Source organism: Stegodyphus dumicola, chromosome 12, assembly GCF_044657685.1.
Source record: "Stegodyphus dumicola isolate Sdum_Otavi_A_Nest chromosome 12, ASM4465768v1".
Classification (NCBI taxonomy): Eukaryota; Metazoa; Arthropoda; class Arachnida; order Araneae; family Eresidae; genus Stegodyphus; species Stegodyphus dumicola.
In genome coordinates, this window is record NC_140779.1 from 42,307,509 (window position 1) to 42,332,202 (window position 24,694).

General features: G+C 32.7%; 1 protein-coding gene across 2 annotated transcripts in view; it reads left to right on the forward strand.

Moving 5' to 3' along the window:
- The first annotated feature begins 7,821 nt into the window (after window positions 1-7,821).
- LOC118194658 (oxysterol-binding protein-related protein 11) overlaps window positions 7,822-24,694 on the forward strand; it is a 69,959-nt gene continuing 53,086 nt past the window's right edge. Inside the window, exons 1-6 of one of the 2 annotated variants that reach the window (XR_015044401.1) lie at window positions 7,822-8,093; window positions 11,881-11,912; window positions 12,061-12,166; window positions 16,453-16,500; window positions 19,562-19,643; window positions 19,818-19,897. Coding sequence is in view for 1 of the 2 variants with exons in the window: in XM_085827656.1 (XP_085683782.1) it covers window positions 7,965-8,093; window positions 11,881-11,912; window positions 12,061-12,166; window positions 16,453-16,500; window positions 19,562-19,643; window positions 19,818-19,897 (477 nt within the window). In the remaining variant the exon portion in view is untranslated. The remainder of the gene's footprint in view (window positions 8,094-11,880; window positions 11,913-12,060; window positions 12,167-16,452; window positions 16,501-19,561; window positions 19,644-19,817; window positions 19,898-24,694) is intronic. The other variant, XM_085827656.1, reaches the window with a different exon arrangement.

The following is a 24,694-nucleotide window of genomic DNA, read 5'->3' on the forward strand; positions in this document are numbered from 1 at the left end:
ACAGATAAGATTTGAAGAAAGTTAATACGTAAGCTATGTAATGTTATAATTTAAATTAAATTTCAGCTTTTACTATAGCTTCCCCTTTTCGTCCTCACCAGAATAAGAGGTAAATCAGCCGAACTCGCTTATAACAAGACTGCAATATTTACTCGTTATAAGCAAGTGCTCTTGAAAAACGGGTTCGCGAAAAAAACCATAAAAGTTTATGTATACTTAGTATATTATATATACTTTATTTATTTTTATTTATGTACAGTACAAAAGAAGTTAGTTCATTTGCTGTGTACAATCGTATTATCTCTTTCTTGTGTTCTTCGGAGAAGACTCATGGCCCGCAAAACATCGTCATTTAAAAAAAAAGTTTGATGTTTTTCTGTGCACTCTGAAGCCATTGAGTGGGATGGGAGCGGTTCTGCTTGAAATTCTTTACATTCGTCGTTATCATCGTCGCTTTCTTTATTTTTTTCATCTGCTTTAGCTTAAATTTCAGCTAAAATATCCTCGGGAGTAAATACCTCGGAAGTGATAGCATTGGCGTCGACAGATGCGTAATTTTCAAATTCTTCTCTACTCATTTCCAAGTTGTCTACTTCTCCTTCTTCCTCTGTGATTTGCCCTCCTGAGAAACGTCCAATCCAGCCTTACGGAAACAGTTGCTAGTGCATGTTCATGTGACGTTTTCCCATGCATCGTTCATTAAACGCATCGCTTCGAGTATACTTACTTAAGCATTTCAGTTTTTTCGTGTTTACCCTCTTTTATCGAGAAGCATGAAAATTAAGAATTAAAAAAGTTTGATTTAAACTTCTGATGATCCCTTGGCTATAGGGTGGATAAACACTTATAGAATTCGGTGAAAAAAAATTCAATTTAGAAATAGAATTTGACTCTTTTCTTTCTTCAGCTACCTCTACCATTTTGAACTCCGTCAAAATGCTGGAACTCATCCAGGCTGTCTTGCTATGGTCATAATCAGCAGAAAGCTTTTTTTGCATGCTTAAAACACCAGGGGTTTTTGTACTTGTTCATAAACAGTTTCCTTTTGTCAGTGTCAGGCCAGCTTTACGATACACATTCACCACACACACCTAGGAGTTTTTTTTTTCATATGAACATAGCTTCGTCCCCTTTTGTCTACACTCATGGACACAATCGTATTTTAGGATATTTTGTACTTTTTTTCCTTTTCTCTCTAAAGTCTATAGGGCACTCCCCTTTTTTTCCCTCTATTCATTTGGGTCATTTATTTTAATAATATTTTGTCCCATCTTTTCGTTCTTGCTGTTGGAACTCATATTAAATGTCACGAAGTTCCTTTTTTGCTCTCTTTCTATATATCTTTCCTGATTCCGAGGTGGGACAGCGTTCGCTTCACTCTCCGTTTCCTTGCGTTGCTACCACCCCCGCTACTGTACCGAGTTCATCGACCTCGCCTCACGGGCTCTAGGTTGTTTCTTCGGCTTTCGCCTCGCAAAAGCGTCGCCTTTACTCCACTGCTGCACCCTTCGCTGGATAAAACAGGTCGTATTTTATTCTTTCTTCTGATTTTCTTTATTTACCGTGCTGATAAGGGTACCTTCCGGTACGGCCTCTAGTTAGGTCTTTTTCCAACTTATTTACCTCACATGATTAATCAATATGACACAACCAACATAACTGTAACTAATAATAACATAAACATGGATAACTCACCTCCAAACTCAGAAAATCCTCACATGAGACATCTCGATGAACCCAACTCTCTCCAAATATTAAGTCACAAAATTACTTTATCCAATGACGTCGAAACTACCAGATCCTTGGTGGAAGATATCCAAGATATCCGTAACGACACAAATGTGATTTTGTCCGCTAGTGATCAAAAAGAACTAAACTTTCTCCTTGTTAAAGCCATTAATCAACTGCGTATGCAGGAAAACGAGATGGCCAATGCAAAAATAAACGAATTACAAACCTCTAACGAAAAGCTCGCTAAGCAATTTGAAGAGATTAAAAACTTCTGCGACATACTTCAATCCACTAGTGGTTTCAAAGAACAAAGAAAAAGAAAATTGCGCCATAGACAAACGGATTCTGACTCCGATGAGGAGCCTTCCCTCAAAACCAGCAAGCGATATAAACAATTAGAGAACCAAATAGACGACATGCATTTGGACAACGAAGATGAATCAGCCACTCAACTCACTACCACCCCAAAAGACCAACCAAACAAAAGTGACACCATTCCCGCAAATAGAAAACCAAACTCCAGCCCCAAAACAAGCAGAATTGACAAAGTGCCAATTATTGTCGTAAATGACGTACCAAAAGCGGATGAATTCTTAAAAAACTTAAACAAGCAAACCGGAAAAGAGATAACTGGCACTTTAAAAGGACGCCGCCTTGAAATACAGCCTGCAGACTCTGACTCACATCGATTCATTCGCAAAATAGTCGAAGAAACTAAGCTTAAAGCCCACACCTACTTACTGCCCGAAGATATAGTTTTAAAAGTCATAATAAGAGGCTTACCCATCACCACAGATCCCCAAACCATTACTCAAAAACTTCTTGACAAAGGATGTAAGGTTAACTTTATAACACTATTAAGAAACAGAAAAGAAAACAAACCAATGCCGCTTTTCTTAGTACATATACCAAAATCAGAAGAAAATAAGGAAGTATTCAAAATCAAACGCATAGGTTATATGTACGTAACAATAGAATCATTACGCAAGAAACCTGGCCCTCCACAATGCTATATATGCCAGGGATTTTTTCACAGTTCCCTGCTCTGCACCAGAGACTGTGTTTGCGTCCGTTGCGGAGGCAATCACAAACCAATAGAATGCACCCGTAGTCGCGACCAGCCAGCCATATGTTATCACTGCAAAAGGTCCTCACAAAGGTCCTCACCCAGCCAACTTTTCAAATTGCCCAGCCAGACCAAAAAACATACAAGTTCAGTTCCAACCCAGTCCTCCACCAGCAACCAATCCCTGGACTAACAGAAAAAAAGACTTTCCTCCGCTGACATCAAACAGTAACGAAAATATTGCTCAAACCTCCATTCAAAACGAAATTCTAACAGAACAAACTACCAGCACCGCAGATTCCTCCCTGTCAGACCTCTTTGACTTCTCTAAGCTAAAAACAATCTGGACAATAGTGATACAAGGACTCAAAAACATTAAAACCAAGAAATCACCTCTTGATAAAATAATCGCAGTAGTCGAAATCATTGAAAAAATAGGAAATCATCTTTAATGCTAATAAATTCAAGAACAGATGCAACATAAAAATCCTCTCTTGGAATGCTAACGGTCTTTACCATAAAAAAGATGAATTATCGAACCTCATTATTGAAATTGAACCTGACGTAATACTCATACAAGAGACTCACCTTAAACCAGCACCCAAAGTACTTTATGCTAATTATAACACCTACCGTACTGATCGTGAGACAGGAAGAGGCGGTGGCATCATCAGATTTGTTAAAAGGAGCATAAAACACGCTCAAATTCCTAATTCCAGTACCACTTTCGAAAGTAACACAATAGAAATTGTAATAGAACATAAAAAAATTCAAAATTTTGAATATATACATCCCACCAAATAATAATCCCAGCGCACAAGAATTGATTCACCTCCTTAATTCTAATACTTCTATCATTGTCGGAGGGGACTTCAACGCCAAACACCCCTGTTGGAACCGAGGACCTGCTAACAAAAAAGGAAATGACATATTTAAGCTCATTCAATCAAATAATTATAACATTCATGCTCCAGACGAGCCCACCCATTACGGGTACAATAGCGCCACCACAATTGACTTCTTCATCTCAAATAACATTACTAACAGATGCAATATCTCTGTCACTTTACAGAAGTATAGGAGTTACAAATTGGATCAAATACTCTGAAATTCTGAATAACTCCATACAAGGTAACCCATGCATTAACAACACAGAAGATTTAGAACACGAAGTCTCAAAATTTACCAACAGCATCAATTCTGCTTTAAAGGAAGCCACCAATACTTTTTATGTGAACAAGCCTTTCCTTCCCCTGCCTGCCGATATAAGAAATAGGATTAAAGAGAAAAACCGGATCCGCAAAAGATGGCAAACCACCAGGGATCTACAACTAAAACACAAACTAAACTCTATGCAAAAAGAAATCAACAGACGAATCAAGAACTTCAAAAACCAAAAATGGACCAATTTCCTAAATAACCTTGCTATAGAGGACAATTCCCTATTTGACATTTCCCGCAAATTCAAGAAACCTTATAAACCTATTCCACCTATCCATGGACCTAGTGGAACTTCATATACAGAAGAAGATAAAGCTAAATCTTTTGCGGACTATATGAAAAATACATTCACTGTTAATCCCACTCCGTACGACAATAACCATATTGAACGGGTCAACCAGGTGGTCAATAACTTCCTTAACACCCCTGCTCCGTACAACTTCACTTTCCTGACTACCCCAACCATCGTTGCCAACACCATCAGCACCTTACAAACGAAGAAAGCCTCTGGGCAAGATGGCATCTCGACCAAAGCACTGAAGCATCTTCCGATCAACGCTCTTACCTGCCTAACTAAAATTATCAACAACATTATCAAAATCGCTCATTTTCCTAACTCATGGAAGCAAGCTATGATAATTGTTTTTGCTAAACCGCAACAAAATCCAACTCTCCCACAGAACTATCGCCCTATCAGTTTACTTAGCCACCTGTCTAAAGTTACTGAGAAAATCCTACTTTTCCACATCCAAAAAATTCACCCTTCCATGAATTTTCTTCCAGAAGAATAATTCGGTTTTCGTAATCATCATAGCACTTGCCACCAACTTCTTAGAGTTATCAACATTATCACTGAAGGCTACAACTGCAAGCTTCCGACCGGTGCTATATTTCTCGATATCGCGAAAGCTTTTGACAGGGTATGGCATCGAGGACTTATTTACAAACTAATCACTCTCAATTTTCCAGATCATTTTATTCGCTTAATAGCCTCTTTTCTCAGCAACAGAACATTCAGAATCAAAATCGGTACTGCATACTCTACCACCAGAGTAATCAATGCTGGTGTCCCACAGGGGTCGGCACTTTCGCCGTACCTTTTTAATATTTATACACAAGATATCCCTAAAGACCCTTCTGTTCATCTTGCACTCTTTGCCGATGACACCGCCATACTTACTAAAGCCTGCACTGTTATCGCCGTAAGAAACCAACTCCAAAGGTATCTCATAAAACTGGGAAAATGGCTAACCCTTTGGAGGATTAAAATTAACACTGATAAAACTAAGGCGATAATTTTCCGTAAAGGAAACATGAAATACTATCCTCCACCCCCTGAAATATTTGACGAAGAAATTGACTGGATTAATGAAACCAAATACCCTGGAATCACCCTTGACCAAAAACTTACCTTCAGAACCCATTTCCGGTCCGTAGTACAAAAATTTAAAATCACCCCAGCTACAATGCGACCCTTATTTGGTAGAAAAAGCAACTTATCTACTACAAACAAATTAATTCTTTATCGCTCCATACTGCGCCCAGCTCTTCTTTATGCAGCACCGATCTGGGGACATGCAGCTAAAACCAATATTAAACAATCACAAATTCTACAAAATAAAATTTTACGAGAAATTATCAATGCTCCTTGGTATATTCCCAACATCTACATTCACAGAGACCTTCAAATGGAACTTATTCAAGAGTATATTAAACGATTAGCGGTCAACTTCTTTTATTCAGTACAAACCCACAGTAATAGCCTTATTAGCACTCTCAGACACTCTCCGCGTCCCAGAGAAAAACATCGCTACCCTTGTGATATCCTCCCCACATAGGATTCACAACCTTAATTGAGTCATTCACGCAAAACTGACTCGGCGGTTTTACCACCCGCGACTACATCTTATAACGACACTGAACTTGACACCTCCGCTTTTTTCGCCGCCGCTAGTGCGGTCCTCACTCTCTTTCTTCCGCCTCCCACACTCCTTTCCATGGAGGTAGGAAAGGGAGGAGGGGCCAACCCGCGGTAAAAGTGAAGCACTGCTTTGAAGCTTGGGTCACCAGACGGGGTGTTCTTTGTTTACATTCAGAAGCTCGCTTGACAAGATTCTAATAGTATTTCGACACACGACAGTTCCATAGAAATCGAAAAAGGGAATGAAATTGCGAACGAAAAAGGGACTTTCGCATGAAAGAAACATTCATAGTGTGATGGATAATAGCAATTTGTATAGTTTAGTGACATTTACGCAAAAATCACAATTTGGTTATTTTTCGATAACTAACAAGAGCGATTTTGATTATGAATTTGTTTTATAAAATTCTAAGCTGTTGCACTACAAAAATATAGATTTTAAGAAAAATGTTATGCTTAAAGAATGAAAAATACGGTACATTTAAACGAAAAATATAGTGAATGCACAGACATTAAAGATTTGCACATGCCGGAAATGAAAAACAGGAAATATGTATGGGTATTTATGCATGTGCTTGCAAAAAACATGTATCTGCCTTTGACAAAATACTTAAATATTCATTAAATTATTTATAAATGTATTTGAAATGAAGAATTTATTCACTTATAAACAACTGTGAAAGTACTGTGAAGAAATCTAATTATTAAATGTTTTAATTTATAATGATTATAAATGTTATCTAAATATATAATAAACTTAATATTGAATTGTAAACATAAATTGAAATCCTGTTGACAAATACGTTATAAAACTATTTAAGCAAGAATTGTTCGTATTGGAAAGCAATCTGTTAAAAGGTATTGTAAAGCAAATGCTATGAGATGCGCACTTAAGAACGTAATAAAGAGTTTTGGATTATGTATTGTTGAAATGAAGGGTAAAAAAAAATATGATAAGTATAATTAAAAGAATTATTTCCCTTACATTTTATAATAACTCAGTTACAAGTTTTAAATAATACTTAAAAAAAAAAAAAAAAAAAAAAAAACTTACTTTATTTCAGAAATGTTTAGAGAAAGTCAAGTACTATTTAAAGTATTTCGCTAATTCCTAATCATTCTCTAATTTAAAATGAACCGAATAGAGCATTAATTATAAATTGACTTATATTTTTCGATTTAAAAGATGCCTCAGAAGCCAAAAAATCATGTCATATTTAAGAAAGTATTTTAGGAAGAAGCTCTATAAATAGAAAAGAAATAATGCATAATTTTAATATTAATAATACGATAAACTTTGATCTTAATTTTTGTACCTTAACCGAATAAAATCGAATTACCTCAATTTTTTTTTTCTAATGTAATTAACGAAAACTTGTGAAAATATTTCATTCAAATTAAACCATTCTGAGAAAACTGTCCTGTGAAAAGTATAGCATTTAATTCCGTTCAGAATGAAATGTTGTTTAAAAATATGTTGTTTTCACATACTTAGGACTCTGAAGTGTTGTAGAAAAAGAAAATATATACATTTATATGTATATTTACGACGTAATTACAAAACATTTACATCCGAACGCGTCAAATCCCATAGAACTGAATGGTAAATGACCCAATGTTTTGGTCACCACGTAGGGATCGCCGGTGCTTCAGAGCAGGGTACGGGAGAAACTTGTTTAGGGCGACTCCATCTTACTTCCTACCTCCATGCTCCTTTCACCCATCTCTTCCTCCCCCCTCCCGATCTTTATCAGAAGTCGAGTAAAAAGATGTTCTACATCTTGACACTCGAGAATAAAATACGATCTGTGTATATCTTTCCTTCGTACCTAAGTTTGATTTTTCGCCCATCGGTGCACAAAGACTTAGCAGGTGCAAAACAAGACATCTGTCTACTTTGTCTGTCTGTCTTTTTTTTGGGGATTTTTAGTTTCGGTATTATTGTGTGCGTAGAAATCCCAGATGCTTTTATCTATTTTTTATTGCAAATCTTATCTAAACTAATGAATCGACTGACAAGCAGAGATGGCAGATGGAGGCTCTCTATTCAAAACAGGGGCGTCGAGGAGTATTTATTATTCTTTAACAGAAGAGGTTCCTGGGTTGACAGAAGAAGAAAAGAGCAAACTCGAGGAAGTGATGAAGAAAGCTCAAGTAAATTTTCTTTTCTCAGTTTCTTACTTAAGGTATCCGACCTCGTTCGGGTACCAATTTTTAAGAAATGGTTTTTTATTTTAACTATAAACGTATTAATTTGAAGATAAGCATACTAATGAGTGAAAACAGCATAAAAAGTAATGCTAAGTAATTTTAATTTTGAAAAATAATGAAAAAAAGGATAAATTTTGCTAAAATTTTGTCATTACGGCAACAACCATGGTGAACAATGTATACATAAATGGACAGTTTTTTTAATTTGTATTTATGTTTACACTTATTTTGTATGCAATGAAGCAAAATAATTAAGAAATATTCATATGTTCTTGAGATATGTCAAAATATATAGTATTAACTGCATATTTTCCTAATATTGCCTCCAAAATCTAAGAATAAAAAGTAACAATTCAACTTCTAATTAATATTTCTAAAATCTTCTGCTTCAGAGCATGCATCAGATTATATGAAACATGCATAGAAAGTATCATTTAGTTTTATTCATAAAATTGTGAGTTATGGCTGTTACCATTGGCAATATTTACTGAAAAACACATTTTTCAGAAAACAAGTTTAAAGTTTTCATAAAACAATTTCTTAGTGAAAAATGCATCCCTGATAATAAAAATTCCCCTTTTTTTAATTGACACCTTGTTTGTACTTTCACAAACATTGCGCTTTTTCTTTTGAACAAAGCGTAATTTTTTTCTTTGGGTTTTTGTAAAACTTGCGGAATGGCGCCAAGAGTCATGATTTTGCACTTTATCAAGTTTTAGAATTCCCTGCTCAGTGTAAAATTCAGAACACACAGCTAACCATGAAAATGCTTCAAGCAAACCTATGAATTCATCATTAAATAACATTAAATAACAACACTTGTTATTTAATGTTATTTAATGATTGCTCCAAACATTAATGTTCGCGAGGAACAATTTGCAATAAAATGCCATTAAAACGTTCTTTGATATTTTGAGTTTTGCCATGTATGCACATTTTTAATAACTCTTGTTTATGTAGTCAACTCCATATACGTAGGCTTAATTAAATTCAAAATATATGTTGATATACCAGAGGTTTTTGGCTGATTTTTTTTCTTTTCTGCAATCGCACATTGATAGTTGCACCAACTCGTTGATTGAGGAGGGCATTGGCTTCAAAGAAGAGCTACAATGGAACAAGCAGCTAGTACAGCCTGCTGCATCTCAATTAAGTTTCCAACATTACTTCTAATTGCAATCCCTAATTCTGTAGTTTATCAATAAAAGAACCAATCAGTTTACCTTTCCCTTTCAATCCAGGAGTGGAGTTTTTTATTTTTCGTAGTACACTACTAACCCTTTTCTGTACATGTCCAATGCATTCCGGTTTCTTGACCGAATCTTTACCATATATATTTTTCACAATTAAAAACCCCTTAGAATCTCCATCCTCATAATACTCCGTGTACTTCAGCTTTCGTAATTTAATAGATCATTCAAAAAGCGAATAAACACCAACTGCTTCCGCACCCAAAGCTGCTTCTTTATAATTTGCAGAATAATTATGTTGAAGCTGCTTCCTTATAATTTGCAGAATAATTATGTTACGCTATATATACAGTCAAAAGTCGTTAATCCAGACTCGTCGGGACTTCGGCGATTCCGTATTATCGATTTTTCCGAATTATAGATCATCAGTTTAAATCTCGTAAGATGGCATGCAGAAATTCTAAAATTAAAAATATGAAACCGTAATTTATGAAATAAAGAACACTTATGATCTAAAGGGTATCAAAATTTACAAAAAGAAAAAGCTTAATATTTATTTGTTTACTTTATTAAACATTTCTTTCAATGTAAGTTGTTTAAGTTTTGCTTCATTTCATGTGATAATACTTTCTCTTTAATTCTATTAAACAGACATAATTTTTGTTCAGTTACAAAGTTCCGCTGTTCAAGTCATAATTGCTGTGTCGAGAACACCGACTAATTTGTCAATCGAAATTTTTTCGTTTTCACTAACCTCTGTCACTTTCTTCGCTATCGGAAGCGAATTATAATGACGAGGAACTTGTTTTAAATCATATCAAAGACGGAGCACATCGAGATGAAATACTAATTTGGTAAGGAATTATAAGCTAAATAAAATAAAAACATCTGCCCTGAAGATAAGGATAGTGCTGACAGATCAACTTCCAATTCATTACGCGCCCGCTGCGGCGTTCCCCCCGCCGAGCAGCGTGAAATTGATAAACAGATTTCGGATTTTGAAACATACTTTCGCTTTAGATCCTTTACATATTAACAAATATATATCGGAAATTCTATTTGATATAATCGAAAGTTTAAGCTTAGTTTTATAAAATTGCTCTAACAGTCTGCAAAAAATAATAAGCCGGATCCAGTTCGCAGATTAAGGAACAACGCAATCTTCATCATTAACTGAAATAGATAATTAGATAATTTTAGCTTATACGTCCATTATACATAAAACACGCACGCGAAAACGTATTCTGCACTTGCGCACACTCATATGTGCAGTCGTAAAAGGTCTTACGCGCACGCGTAAACGCCTATGCGCATGTGTCAATGCGGCACATGCGCAGAAAGTTTTTAGTTTTGAGGTCCGAATTACAGATCATTCCGAATTATGGGTGTCCGAATTAACGCCTTTTTACTGTATTATGAACTATATGTTGTGCTGAAGATTGCATTCCATTTTGTTTAGTTTGTGCAAATGATGCAAGAATGTGACATAGCCTTCAAATCAAGACTGTCAATGCTAATCGACAAAGCAGTAACACATCCATTCAACGTTGAATACCCTCTGCGCCAAACTAAATACGAAATTAAGGGATAAAAACTACCGCCAGATTCTTAAAATGTATTACAAAATATCTAAACTTAGTACGATGGTTTATAATTTGCAAAATCTTGATGATAAATAAAGTTTCTAAATAAGTATGCCTATTTAAACGCTCACTTCCGGTCCAGAATATTGAACTTCCGGTTTATTCCGTTACAGAAAAATGCTTATAACTTCAGTTCTAATTAACATATCAACAAGCAAAACCTTGTATTTTATAGCTAAAGATGTGTTCTTTAAGATAATGTAATAAAGTAAAAATCGAAATTTTGTCCGAAAATCGTCTTTTGTACGAGGTCGGATACCTTAAATACGTATAAATTACGTAAAAATGTGTTTATATTATTCATAAATATTATTAGCTGTCTTGAGGTATTTTTTTCGAAGATATTTCAACTTAATACTTTTTCCTTTTGTAACTGACAAGAAACCACAGTCTCAGAGAGAAGAGAAGATTCTTTTTCTGTTTTACCATAGTTTTCGTTCGGTTGTTCAACATATCATTTTAATATTAGTTTTCGGAATGGCACTATATTTTGTCTTTCGTATACCGCTATAACAATGCAATTCGTAATTAAATTTTCAAGTGCGAATTGGTTTCAATACTGTTCTTGTAGTAAACTGCATACAAATTGAAAAAAAATGGCATCTCAAAAATATGGGTATTTGCATGTGAGATACATATTGTGTAATTTAAATGAAAATTTATTTCTCTACTTGCTTGAAGCAGCCACCACATTTAATTGCTAAAATTGGCAAATTTAACTGCCCGGTTTGTAACATGGAGATTTCAAATGTTGCAAAAAGCGTATGGGATGGCTGCTTTAACAAGGAAGCAATTTTAGTTTTTCCTTTTCTGAAATAATTACTGAAAGAATTTTACTCATCTTCTAATTATTTGTTTGATTTATACATCTTTCATTATTATTATTGTTATTTTTAGGAGTTTGAGGCTGCAGAGGCCATTAAAATGAGGTAGTTATGAAATAAGTTTTTTTTTTATATCATTAGTCCATGAAAATTGAATTTATTTCAGTATTTGTGTTATAATTTTTCTTTATTTAAGAACTTGCTAGTAAATGGTAACTAATGAGGTATAATTAAGGTAAAATTTCTTTTTAAGGCAACCTGTTGAAGGGCAGTTATACAAATATACTAATGTGGTAAAGGGATGGCAGTATCGATGGTTTGTTCTAACCCCAGATACTGGAATGCTGGAATACTACATGGTAAAAGTTAATTTGTTGACTGAATTTCCTTATATTGTATATAGTATATTTTATAATATTAATTAAGGGTTTTCATCCGCAAAGAACCCGTTGGCGCCGTTGCATTTTTACTCGCCAAACTCGCGGTTCATCGACGATGAGCCGAGCTAGCTGTAAACGTGATTTTTAGTGCATGTAAATTCAAGTTAGCAGACAAAACAATATATTAAGCATACAATAGTAAAAATTCACAGATAATAAGCATGTAGATGTAAAACTAACCGGTTAAACGTGATATACGAAAATAAAGTCTTAAATTCCAATTAACACAGAAAACAATATATTCCTTACACCAGCAGTGGTTTACTAATTTTGATGACCATGGTGATGCATCAAACTATTATGTCATCTTAGATAATCAATAATATTTTTTTATTTCAATTTAATCATCTGTTTAGGTCGCACCTGCCATCCTCTGAAAGGTTATTGTTAGAAAAGCATTAACAATATATTATCTTGTTAAAATTTTACGCCATAAAAATTGATTTATTCTCATAATTTTAGATGACAATAACCAATAATAAAAAAAAAGCACTACTAAATTATTTAAAATGCATATGAACATTTTTGCGGCCTACGGAAACAAATTATTTTAGAGGTTGGAAACGTCATGGTTCTACGAGCTGTTAATAATTAAGAACACAACGTGAACAGCTGTGTTACAAATTAGCATTCACCCCTCTCGCCGTATTTTTCCCTTTCATCCCGAACCGAGAATCGGCATCTATTTACGAAAATATTTCTTTCAGAAAAAATTATAATAAATAAGAAAAAAACAATATAAATCTGCAAATGCGAACATCGACAGTGATAATTCAACAAAATGAATGCAAGAGGAATGATTACAAACTTTGAACAAAAGCGAATAGGATAAATCCGCTGGGTTACCAGGTTTGAATGAAAATTTGCTCGAAAATGCAGGAAAATTTTGTGAATCTTTTTTCTCATAAATTAGAAAAATTTCACGAAAATGCATGAAAATTTTGTGAATCTTTAAATTCAGTAAAAAGGACATATATGAAATTACCTGATCGTGAAAAAGTATATACCCTTTCCAAGGAAGGACATTTGCACGTATAAAATAAATAAAATATCCAAAAACTTTTACCTCTAAATTATCTATTATAAACGTCACCAACGAATTTATAACAAAACATTAAAAATGATTACAAATACTTAGTGTCAAATACTTAAATTCTTTCCATGCACATTTACTTCTACTCAAACGTATTCCAAAATACTACAAACATATAACTATCAAAATCACGATCATTAAATTAAAATATAATTAAATTAAAAAACACTACTTAAAATATAAATAAGCACATACATTAAATTAATAAAAATTAGCTTACAATCCTAATTACTTTAAACTAAATCATTGCTAATAACAATTTTCCAATAATACCATATTAATTCATTTACTCCTTACATTTAGAACAATGCATAAAAATAATATCCTCAAATAATTAAAAATACTAACTTACCTAATCTTCTACAGAATCTTGAGTGCATGGCGGATCACAAAATGTCCATTTTCACCAGGTTTCTTGCACCGCCATTCAAACTATCTGTAATATCCTTCCTTTCACACAATCTCATTTCATTCCCACATATTGGACATGTATACTTATCCGCAATTAAGCAATTATTTTCAATTACACATAAACGCAATAAAAATTTCGGATTTACTTTATATACGGACATGGGATCCAAATATTAAACAACACTGTTTCACAGAACATGGAATGAAACTACTGCTTACAAATATACCCCCTTTTCCGATTAAAGAACAATGATTCGTCCATTAATGTCACATGACATATCTCATGATCGCTCATTTCCCTCACACAAAATAATGCGTAATCGGAACTGAGTAGTTCTCACATTATTCCCAAAGTCCTAGGTAGTAACCTTTATCGCCTCTAAAATGTCGCCAAACTACCTGTTACCGTATTCCAAAGATCAGCCGAAAAATATTTTAGAATCAAAAAACAATATGCGAATCATTGGATCTATTTTTCTAAATGTAAAATGTGTCATATTATTCACAATAACAGGAAAAACTGAAGTGTTGCTAATGCATGATTAAAAAAAAGGGGGAACCAAGGGATAAGTACAAGAATTATTTCTTTTAATGACTCTTCAAATGTTAATTCTGTGGGTTTATATATATATATAACCTATCAACAAGAAGGTCAGTTGCAGGATCTATCCATGCACCAGTAATGAACATATAATTAAGAATGGTTATTACCAGTATCACTCTAAGTATATTTGTTTTCCCACATGACAACTTAGTTAAACAGTAACTTTGTACCTGTATTAATATCAGACCTTTAAATATAAAGGTATTATACTGTTATTAGATTGTGATTAAATATTGTCTGATTTCTTGACAATTAATGTTTGCTTCACTGGTTGTTCTTAATAAATTTAGGCCTGTTGTTTTAAAAAATTCTTACTTTACATAGTGCTTAATATTTGCCAGTAATTTAACATTTGGTCTCTCATTCTTATTGTAGTAAAAATGTCAAATTTGCTACCATACATAATGTTCCCCTATAAAAGGTCATCCATGCATATAATTCAAAATGTAATGATCTTGTCTAAGATGTTTACTTAAGTTATGCTGATGGTTTTAAAACAGATTGCTATTTTTCTCACAGTAGTTTTTAAATACAAGGTCACAGGTAGTAAATACACTTAATTCTAAAAGTATTTGATTAGATAATATTATATTATTATTTTTTATTCTTTCTGATTATGTGCATTCCCTGAAAAGTATTCAGGAAGCAATGCACTGTGCTGCCAAAATAGGCAATCCATAATGTGACTAAAATGTACATGTGGCAAACCAAGTAAGTTTCTTCATCCTGCAGATGGGTACTGATTTCCACTTTCAAATTTAATGGTAATTTTTCTGATTTCCACCCACGAATTTGATAGTCATTTTTATTCTTTCTAACCATTTTGAAATAACACTTTTTCCCACATATACCAAGTCTGTGACTAAGCAGTGTGCTCAAAGTGGTTTTAAGGTAATGAAAGTGTATTGTTACTCCGAGGGGAATGTGGGAATCATTCATTACACGAAAGGTATGGATTCAAATACAAATAAATTACCAAGGAAAAGTAGCCCTCTTGACATGGTGGATCCACTAAATACCTCTAAATCGCCTCTCAAAAGAGACAGTAAAATGTACCTTAAAGCTTGTTATATTTTCGTATGAAATGAAAAAAGATAAAGAAGTAATGACAATATTAAGACACAATGACAATATATTCATCTGACTCTAAATATGAGGAGCTGAAGTTTGAATGCATATATGATAAAACTTCGGGGAAAGCGTTTAAGTATCAGCTTTGATAATAGAACATCTTCTAATGACTTCTTCAAATATATCCAAGCACAACAAATGGAAAACTTAATGATAAATTCACAAGGAATTCTACTAGTAGAGATATGTTGTGTATTTGGTGATTAGGGTTAACATCTAGTTTGAGAATTTCCAGCAATATTGTGAAAACAAACAGTTTTCAAATGATTTATTAATATAGTAAAATTTGCTTTTATATGTTTCTAGGGCATTTTCATTTAATTAATAAAACTGCAGTGACTATTTTTGGGGGAATCTTTTTCATTACACATTATTATTTGTTTGTTATTATTATAAAAAACTGTGAATAAGTTACTTTATAATTACCTGCACCCATACAAAAAAGTCACCAGTTCATTGGCAACTTTGTGAATTGGAGGAAAACATTTGTTGATCTATCTTTACATCTGGTAGATACTATTTTACATGTAAATTATAATAAAAAGAAGCATTTTATAAAATATAAAATTTTATGAGGGGAGAAAAATCTATGTAGCCAGTATTTACATTTTTACAACTGATTGATACGGTTTAGCAAAATGGCCATTAAATATAAAGCATGTAATTGTGTACTCACATACTTAAACACATATGTGGGTTAATTATTGTTGTGTGTGTACTCAAAATTATGCCAAAAATTTAGCAGATCTATTGAAAATTGTAAGCAGCCATGCAAATAATCGGAAGGTATCCACTGTAAAACTCATTTTTTCCTAAAATGAATAATTTCAACACTTTTTGAAAAATTATTTTGTGCAGAATTTTTTGTTTTACTATGAATTGTTATTTGAATAAATTATTACTAAATTTAAAGAATAAAACTTTTTTAACATGTGTAAGATGGTATTAAATATATTTTTTTTACAGGTAGATGAAAGAAGGAAGAGTAGGCCAAGAGGAGGAATTCATCTTGCTGTAATTAATATTTTTCTCAGCTTTCTCCTTATAAATCTTAATGTTCTCATGTTACATTTGATAGAATTTTTCATTTATTACTTGTTTAAAGGTGATGGGATGGAGGAAAATAAACTTAATTACTTTGGAAGTGTGTGTTTGTTTGGGGAGAGGATGATTGCAGTTACTTGTATTTGTTGTTTTTTTAATTTAAAAAAAAAAGGATAGTCTTAATAATTTTATTAAAGAATTTATTATAAAAATTAATATAATTATTGTATTCCTTTATTTAGTGTACTTTCATCATTAATTTTAACAACTTTTTCCTTTGGATTAATTAACATGTTGCTTATTGCCAGCATGGGATATAATTGCGTGCCAGCCAGTGGGCGAGCGGTAAAGTCACTGAACACTGGGTAGTTTGGTCGGAGATTCGATGTCTGCGAATGTGCTGGCTGCATTAGCCAAATATAAGCTGAATAAAATAAAAACATCTGCCTTGAATATAAGGATAGAGCTGACAGATCAACTTCCAGTTCATTGTGCGCCGCGATTCCCCCCCCCTCCCGCAGAACAGCGTGAAATTGGTAAACAGATTTCGGAATGGTTAGAGAAACAAAGGATATGCCTTTATCCATTTTTTGCAGCAATTCCAATTTTTGTTTGATGGACATCGATACATGCTTTCGCTTTGTAGATCCTTTGGCAGCTCCAGAATCGGAAATTCTTTTTGACATAATCGAAAGTTCAAACTTACTTTTATAAAATTGCTCTAACGGTCTGCAAAAAATAATAAGCCGGATCCAATAAGAAGATTAAGGAACAACGCAATCTACAACATTAACTGAAATAAATAATTATATAATTTTAGCTTAGCTATGGTTCTAGATCTAGAAAATACCGCTACTGATAGTGAAGAAAATGAAGAAGAGAGGTTATTGAAAACAAAAGAATTTCGATTGACAAGTTTGTCGGAATTCTCGACCCAGCAATTACAGGACTTAAACAATGCAACTTGGTAACTAAACAAGAAATTATATCTGTCTATAGAATTAAAGAGAAATAATTAGCCGAAAAACATAGCTACTTAAACAAGTGACTTTGAAAGAAATGTTTAATAAAGCAAACATATAAATGTTTTTTTTTCTGTAAATTTTGATACCTTTTAGATCATAAATGCTTCATTATTTCATAAATCATGATTTTGTATGTTTAATTTTATAATTTCTGCATGCCATCTTAATAGGTTTAGACTGATGATCTAATATCTGGAAAAATCCCAAATCCGGGATCACCGAAGTCCTGACAAGTCCAGATCTCAGACTTTGTACTCTATACCATTTTTCATCTGAATGATAGAAATTTATTCATACAAAAGAAAATATTGTTTGTTAAAATACAGTTATTTTATTTTAAGGTTGAACTCTAAGCCTTTTTTAGTATACAGTACAAAGTCTGTAATCCGGACGTCCATTATCCGGACTTCAAAGCCACAAACTTTTTTTTGTATGCTTTACGTATGTGTGTTGGGAGAATGTGTCTCCAGATATGTTAAAAAATGCATGGCATAATTTATGGCCAGCTACCAAATTTCATGGTGAGGACGATGAAGATGATAGCCGCGAATTTGAAGATTTTTGGACATCACAAACTAAAGGTGAAAATTTCCTGTTGTTGGATTTTGTAAAGAAATGTGGAGAAGCATTAATAAATGAAGATGGTATAACAGAAGTTTTCATTGCAACGACAATGCCCCAATCATCAATCAGTTAACAGACGGCGAAATCTGTAGTATGGTTCTAGATCCAGAAAATACTGCTTTCGATAGTGAAGAAAGTGACAGAAAGGTTATTGAAAATGAAAAAAATTCGATTGACAAGTTAGTCGGCATTCTTGACGCAGCAATTACAGGACTTGAACAGTGGAAGTTTGTAACTGAACAAGAAATTATGTCTGTTTATAAAATTAAAGAGAAAGTATTAGCACAAAAAACGAAGCAACTTAAACAACTTACATTAAAAGAAATGTTTAATAAAGTGAACAAATAAACATTAAGTTTTTTTTTTTTTTGTGAATATCGATACTCTTTAGATCAATTGCTTTTTATTTTATAAATTATGGTTTCATATTTTTAATTGTATAATTTCTGCATGCCATATTACCAGATTTAAATTGATGATCTATAATTCGGAAAAATCGATAATACGGAATCGCCGAAGTCCCGACGAGTCTGGATTAACGACTTTTGACTGTATATATAGCGTAACATAATTATTCTGCAATTGATCAATAATTGCTCCTTTTCCTGCTTGCTTTCTAAGAATGGTATCAATTTTGGGATTTCTTGCTTCTATTGCTGCTTATCTAAATTTACCAATGAGATTTTTAACTAATTTTACATATAAGTAAGTAAATGGATCAGTTTTATCAATAATGGAAAATATCAAATCCATCCTTTTCCCTTATATTTATTTATTAATATGTCAATAAAATAGAAAATAATTATTTATTAATTTATATAATCCATAAATAAAAATAATAACTCAGTTTGTCATTATTATTATTATTTTTTCAATTTACTTTAATTTCATTTCAAATTTAAATTGTCCAACAAAAACTGGAGTTGGAGTCTACATATTTTTAGTGACTCCAGCTCCCAAAAATCTGCCTAACCATGATTCCGACTCCACAGCCCTGCTTCAAGGCCTAATCTGTCCTGCTTCTTGTCTCATAGTTATAGTAATGACAGTTGGGGAAGATAGCTAAGTTCTCTCTTGTATTCTTAAATCCCGTAATCCTCTTTATGTCGTAATGATGATACACACTACATAAATGAGGGGATGGTCATTATGACCTTAAAATGTTTGTTTTAAAGTAACAGACTATAATTCATATGGTAAGAATAAGTGCTTCCTTTGAGTTCTGCATAAAGATGCTTTGAAGAGGTAGTTTTTAAAACGTTTTTGCTGTTTAATTCCTTTAAAGACTAATTTGTAATTCCCTTAATTATTTTTATTTGTTTCATTTCATATTTCAAAGTTTTGATCTTTTAAACTGTCTTACATAATGGTTTGTTTTATAGGGAGCAGTTGTGTTGCCAAATGAGGAAGATAACCAATCTTTTTCTGTAAATGCTGTTTATGGAGAAGTTTATAAATTGAAGGGTAGGTGTTATATTGCAGATGCTCATGTTTTGTAAAAATAAACAAATGTAAGCAAATATTTATATTTGAAAATAGAAAATAAAATTTTTGATTAAGAATTGAGATCTCTTTAAAATGCTTGCAATGTTATTTTGAAAGCATACCTATTAATGTGATGTATGTATTCCATTATAGCTAGTGATGCTAATGAAAGGCAGTTTTGGGTAAATAGAATAAGATCTGTCATTGATAAATTTTCCAGAGATACATTTGAAGTAAGTCCAGTTGGCTTATTTTCCGGAGTACTATTTGAACTAGATTTAGTATGAATTTTTTATAATAATTTTCTGTTATATATGAAACAACGTAATGAATAAATGAAATGAAGTAATAGACTATTACATTCATCAGCAACAATAGTTTTTTTTCTAATGCATATATTTTAAAATTGGTTTTATTTTTTATGTTCATTTATATATCAAACTATGTAATGAATAAATGAAATGAAGTAATAGAATATTACATTCATCAGCAACAATAGTTTTTTCTTAATGCATGCATTTTAAAATTGATTTTTTGATGTTCATTTAAACTCCTTTGAATATTTCATTGCAATTAAACAGAATTTATGATAATTTAAAATATTTAATAATATGAAGTGTGTCTGAATTATATATAATGAGAACTAATAAATTTACAGCTTATAAATTATGATTATTAATACAAATTCTGGCTGTTTAAATTTGATAATTATGAAATAATAATGAATTTTAATTTGTGGAAATTGGTATTATACAGTACAAAGTCCGAAATCTGATATCCAATATCCGGACTTCCTCAACCCCAGCAATTATTTTAACTAAGTAAAGGAAATGGTAATATAATAATAAGACAGAAGTAGGTATATCACTGAAAATTCTTCAGGTAGTCTCCTAAGAAGATCTGAAAAAGAAAAAGGAAGGCACTTTTACCTCTGAAAAACATTTACCTCTTTACTAGTTATCTTATGCTTGTCCTGATTGTTCATTCATCTGAGCAAGTTTGGATGGGTAAAGAGTTTGGATGGAGTGAGAGGTAGGCATCTGGATTTGGAGGGTATGGCTTGCACAGATAGAGCTGTTCACGTGATCTTGAGAAACCACCAGGAGCCTTGGATTATTGTTTATTAAGCAGCATGCAAAACTGAGGAAAAGGAATAAGGAATGTTCCATCACTGTAACTAAAGTGTAGTATTATAATGATTTGCTAATTAAGTTATTTATTAATTTTGCATTTCATTTGCATGTCCTAAGGAATTACAATATTGATTGACGTTAGCCACAACCACATTTCTGGGTCTTGTATGTTTAACCCGCAGGAAAGCGCGTGGGGTGTATCATACCCCAGCCCTACATAAAAGTGGAATATTCCCAACTTGTGAAACTGAAATTCTGTGCTGCTGAGTTTCCAGTTGTGGTTGACTTTCAGAACCGCTTTTTCTTTGCCTGTGTGTTTCAGAAAAAGATTTATCGGTATTTTGTTGGAACTGGGGTATGACACACCCCATGCGCCTGTTCGTGTAAGTGTTTTTCTGACTGAATATTTAGTTCAGAAATTTATTTCTAGAGTGTAACAGTAAATATTTCTATTCACAAGTGATTTTAAAGTACTTGACATTAAATTCTTAAAAATTTCTAACTGCATTATGGTAAAAAGGTCCCTATGAACTGGAGATGCAACGCATGTGAGATTTATTAGAAATATTTGAAAGAGATGAAGATTGCATTTCGGAAACTGAAGATGCAACGCATGTGAGATTTATTAGAAATATTTGAAAGAGATGAAGATTGCATTTCGGAAACTGAAGATGAAACTAAGAATATTTTCTACAATGTTTTGTTTTCGAAAAAGATAAAACATTAATTCCTGATGTTCCTAAAAAAGGAAAAACTGTTCTTATGCTTTCAACATTATATAACGATCATACTATAGATGGTACTATTGGAGAAAATAAAACGTCAGGAATTATATGTTTTAATAATATGACTAAAGAAACAGTGGATATGGGGGATGAAATGTCAGCCCAATTATTCAATTTCCAGAATAACAAGGAGGTGGCTAATGGTAATTTTCTTTCCTGCACTGAATGTTGCTGTAATAAATGCTTGAATTATATTACATTCACCTGCTAATCCACCAACCAGAAACAGAAGTCTGTTTCTGAAGGACTTAGCATTACAATTAATGAAAAAAATCTGATGTGTACACCACATGACTTCCTTGTACGGAATATTGAATTATATGCATTTTTTCTTGAATTTCATTTAAATTGATTGGATTGAATTAAATCTACTTCGTCGACAGCGCATAAACCACAATAGAATAAATGCACTCTTTAAAATTCACTATATTTGTTTACTATAACGACACTCTGAATGCACAAAATTTATATCATTTGAAGAATTATCGTTGCCACATGTTCTATTCAAATACTATAATAAAGCTAAAATGATGTATGAAAGAAATTAAACAAACAAAACAGAAAAGAAACAGTTTTTCACAGACGATTTAGTATTTTTCATTCAATTAATTCAGCTCTCACTTCGCGACAAGGCAAAAATACATAAAAACTCAAAATATCTGCATTAAAAATTATGAAGTAAATCTTAAACACTTATTTCCTCGAAAAAATTCCAGAAAGGATTAAGCATGATTTAATTTGCAATAATAAATGAAGGCATTATTTTTGTGTTGCGAAGCTTAGTCTCTCTAGATTGGCAACAAATCTACAATTCTGCTGTTTCAAATGTAAACAAATATGTCCGCCATGTTATTTAAAACTTAACCGCACTTAAACAGCTTTTAAATTGTTGATAATTGTACAAATATTGCTTCCTGAATTACGAAAGGCATAAAAACCTTAACCGAAAGATAAAAAAAGCATAATTCAATCATTTTTAAAGCAAAAAATGTACAATTTACAAACGTATAAGAGTAAAGATACTGAGATCACTGAGCCGGGTAACAGATTGGATATATATACAGTCAAAAGTCGTTAATCCGGACTCGTCGGGACTTCGGCGATTCCGGATTATCGATTTTTCCGGATTATAGATAATCAGTTTAAATCTGGTAAAATGGCATGCAGAAATTATAAAATTAAAAATATGAAACCGTAATTTACGAAATAAAGAACAATTATGATCTAAAGGGTATCAAAATTTACAAAAAAAAAAAAAAAAAAGCTTAATATTTATTTGTTTACTTTATTAAACATTTCTTTCAGTGTAAGTTGTTTAAAGTTGATTCATTTTTTATGTGATAATACATTCTCCTTAATTCTATAAACAGACATAATTTCTTGTTCAGTTACAAAGTTCCGCTGTTCAAGTCCTATAATTGCTGTGTCGAGAATACCAACTAATTTGTCAATCGAAATTTTTTCATTTTCAATAACCTCTGTTACTTTCTTCGCTATCGGAAGTGAATTATAATGACGAGGCATTTGATTTAAATCATATCAAAGACGGAGTACATCGAGATGAAATACTACATTGAGTAAGGAATTATAAGCCAAATAAAATAAAAACATCTGCCCTTAAGATAAGGATAGTGCTGACAGATGAACTTCCAATTCTCCACGCGGCCGCAGCGTTAAAGATAAACAAAGTTTAGATAAACAAACGTTAAAGATTAGATAACCAAAGGATATGCCTTTATCCATTTTTTGCAGCACTTCCACTTTTTGTTTAATGGACTCCGAAAGATACTTTCGCTTTGTATATCCTTTACATATTAGTAAATATATATCGGAAATTCTATTTGACATAATCGAAAGTTTAAGCTTACTTTTATAAAATTGCTCTAACAGTCTGCAAAAAATAATAATCCGGATCCAATTAAAAGATTAAGGAACAACACAATCTGCAACATTAACTGAAATAGATAATTAGATAATTTTAGCTTAGCTTATCCCGTCCGTTATACATTAAACGCGCATTCGTAAACGTATTTTGCGCACGCTCACACGCAAATTCGCAGCGGTAAAGGTCTTACGCGCATGCGTCAACGCGCCGCATGCGCAGAAAGTTTGTAGCTTTGAGGTCCGGATTATAGATCATTCCGGATTATGGGTGTCCGAATTAACGACTTTTGACTGTATAAATATATTTATATACGTTTGGGGTGGCCGATTGCAACCAAAATATGAGGTGCACATCTACATGTTATAGCAGTCCTATATACAAAATTTCAACGTTCTGAGGCTACTCGTTTTTGAGTTACGCGAGATACGTACGCACGTACATACGTTCGTACAGACCCCACGAAAAATTCTCTTCAGAATTAATTTTAAAGCAGTTTTATAATTTTTTTGGAGGAAAGGTGTCTTTTATTCTGTCCTTACGCATAGATATCACGCAAAAACATCGTTAAAATGCATTCGATAGCGGTCAAAATGGATATTTTCGTTGAAATATGTTGCCTGAAACTTTTCGTGATTACAATACTTCCTTTTTACTTCGTACAAGGAAGTAAAAAGTATTGAACAAAGAATCAGAGATTAATACTTTTCCAAGAAATTGAGGTACTGCATGCAAAACAAAAGCAGAAGTTTCGACGAAGAATTAAAACGAATACATGAAATTCGAAACATCTAAGTATGAAAGATGTGATAAATTTTTTGCCCTCGCGCCAAGGACAGAAGAAAGTGAATGCAATGTTTAAAGTGTGAAAACATTCTGTCCCCAGAACACATGAATGTATTTCATTCAAAGTGTGAAGAAATAAAATAAGCATGGTGTATTAGAGATGCAATGAAACTTAGAGGCATGATGTTTATTTTTTTATCATTTTCATTTATCTTAATTTTAACTCTAAGATTATTTCGGAAATTAATTTTTTGAAACCCAATTATTATTCACTTATTTATAATACACGAGAACCAAAAAAAAAAAAAGTTTTAAAGCTAAATAATACTGTGATACCCCACGTGCCCACTCTAGTAACATTTCTTGGTGCGATTTCTGCCTGGTTAATAGAAAGCGGGACGGGGGGGGGGAGATTTTACTTACTTAAGCAGTGGCGTAGCTACA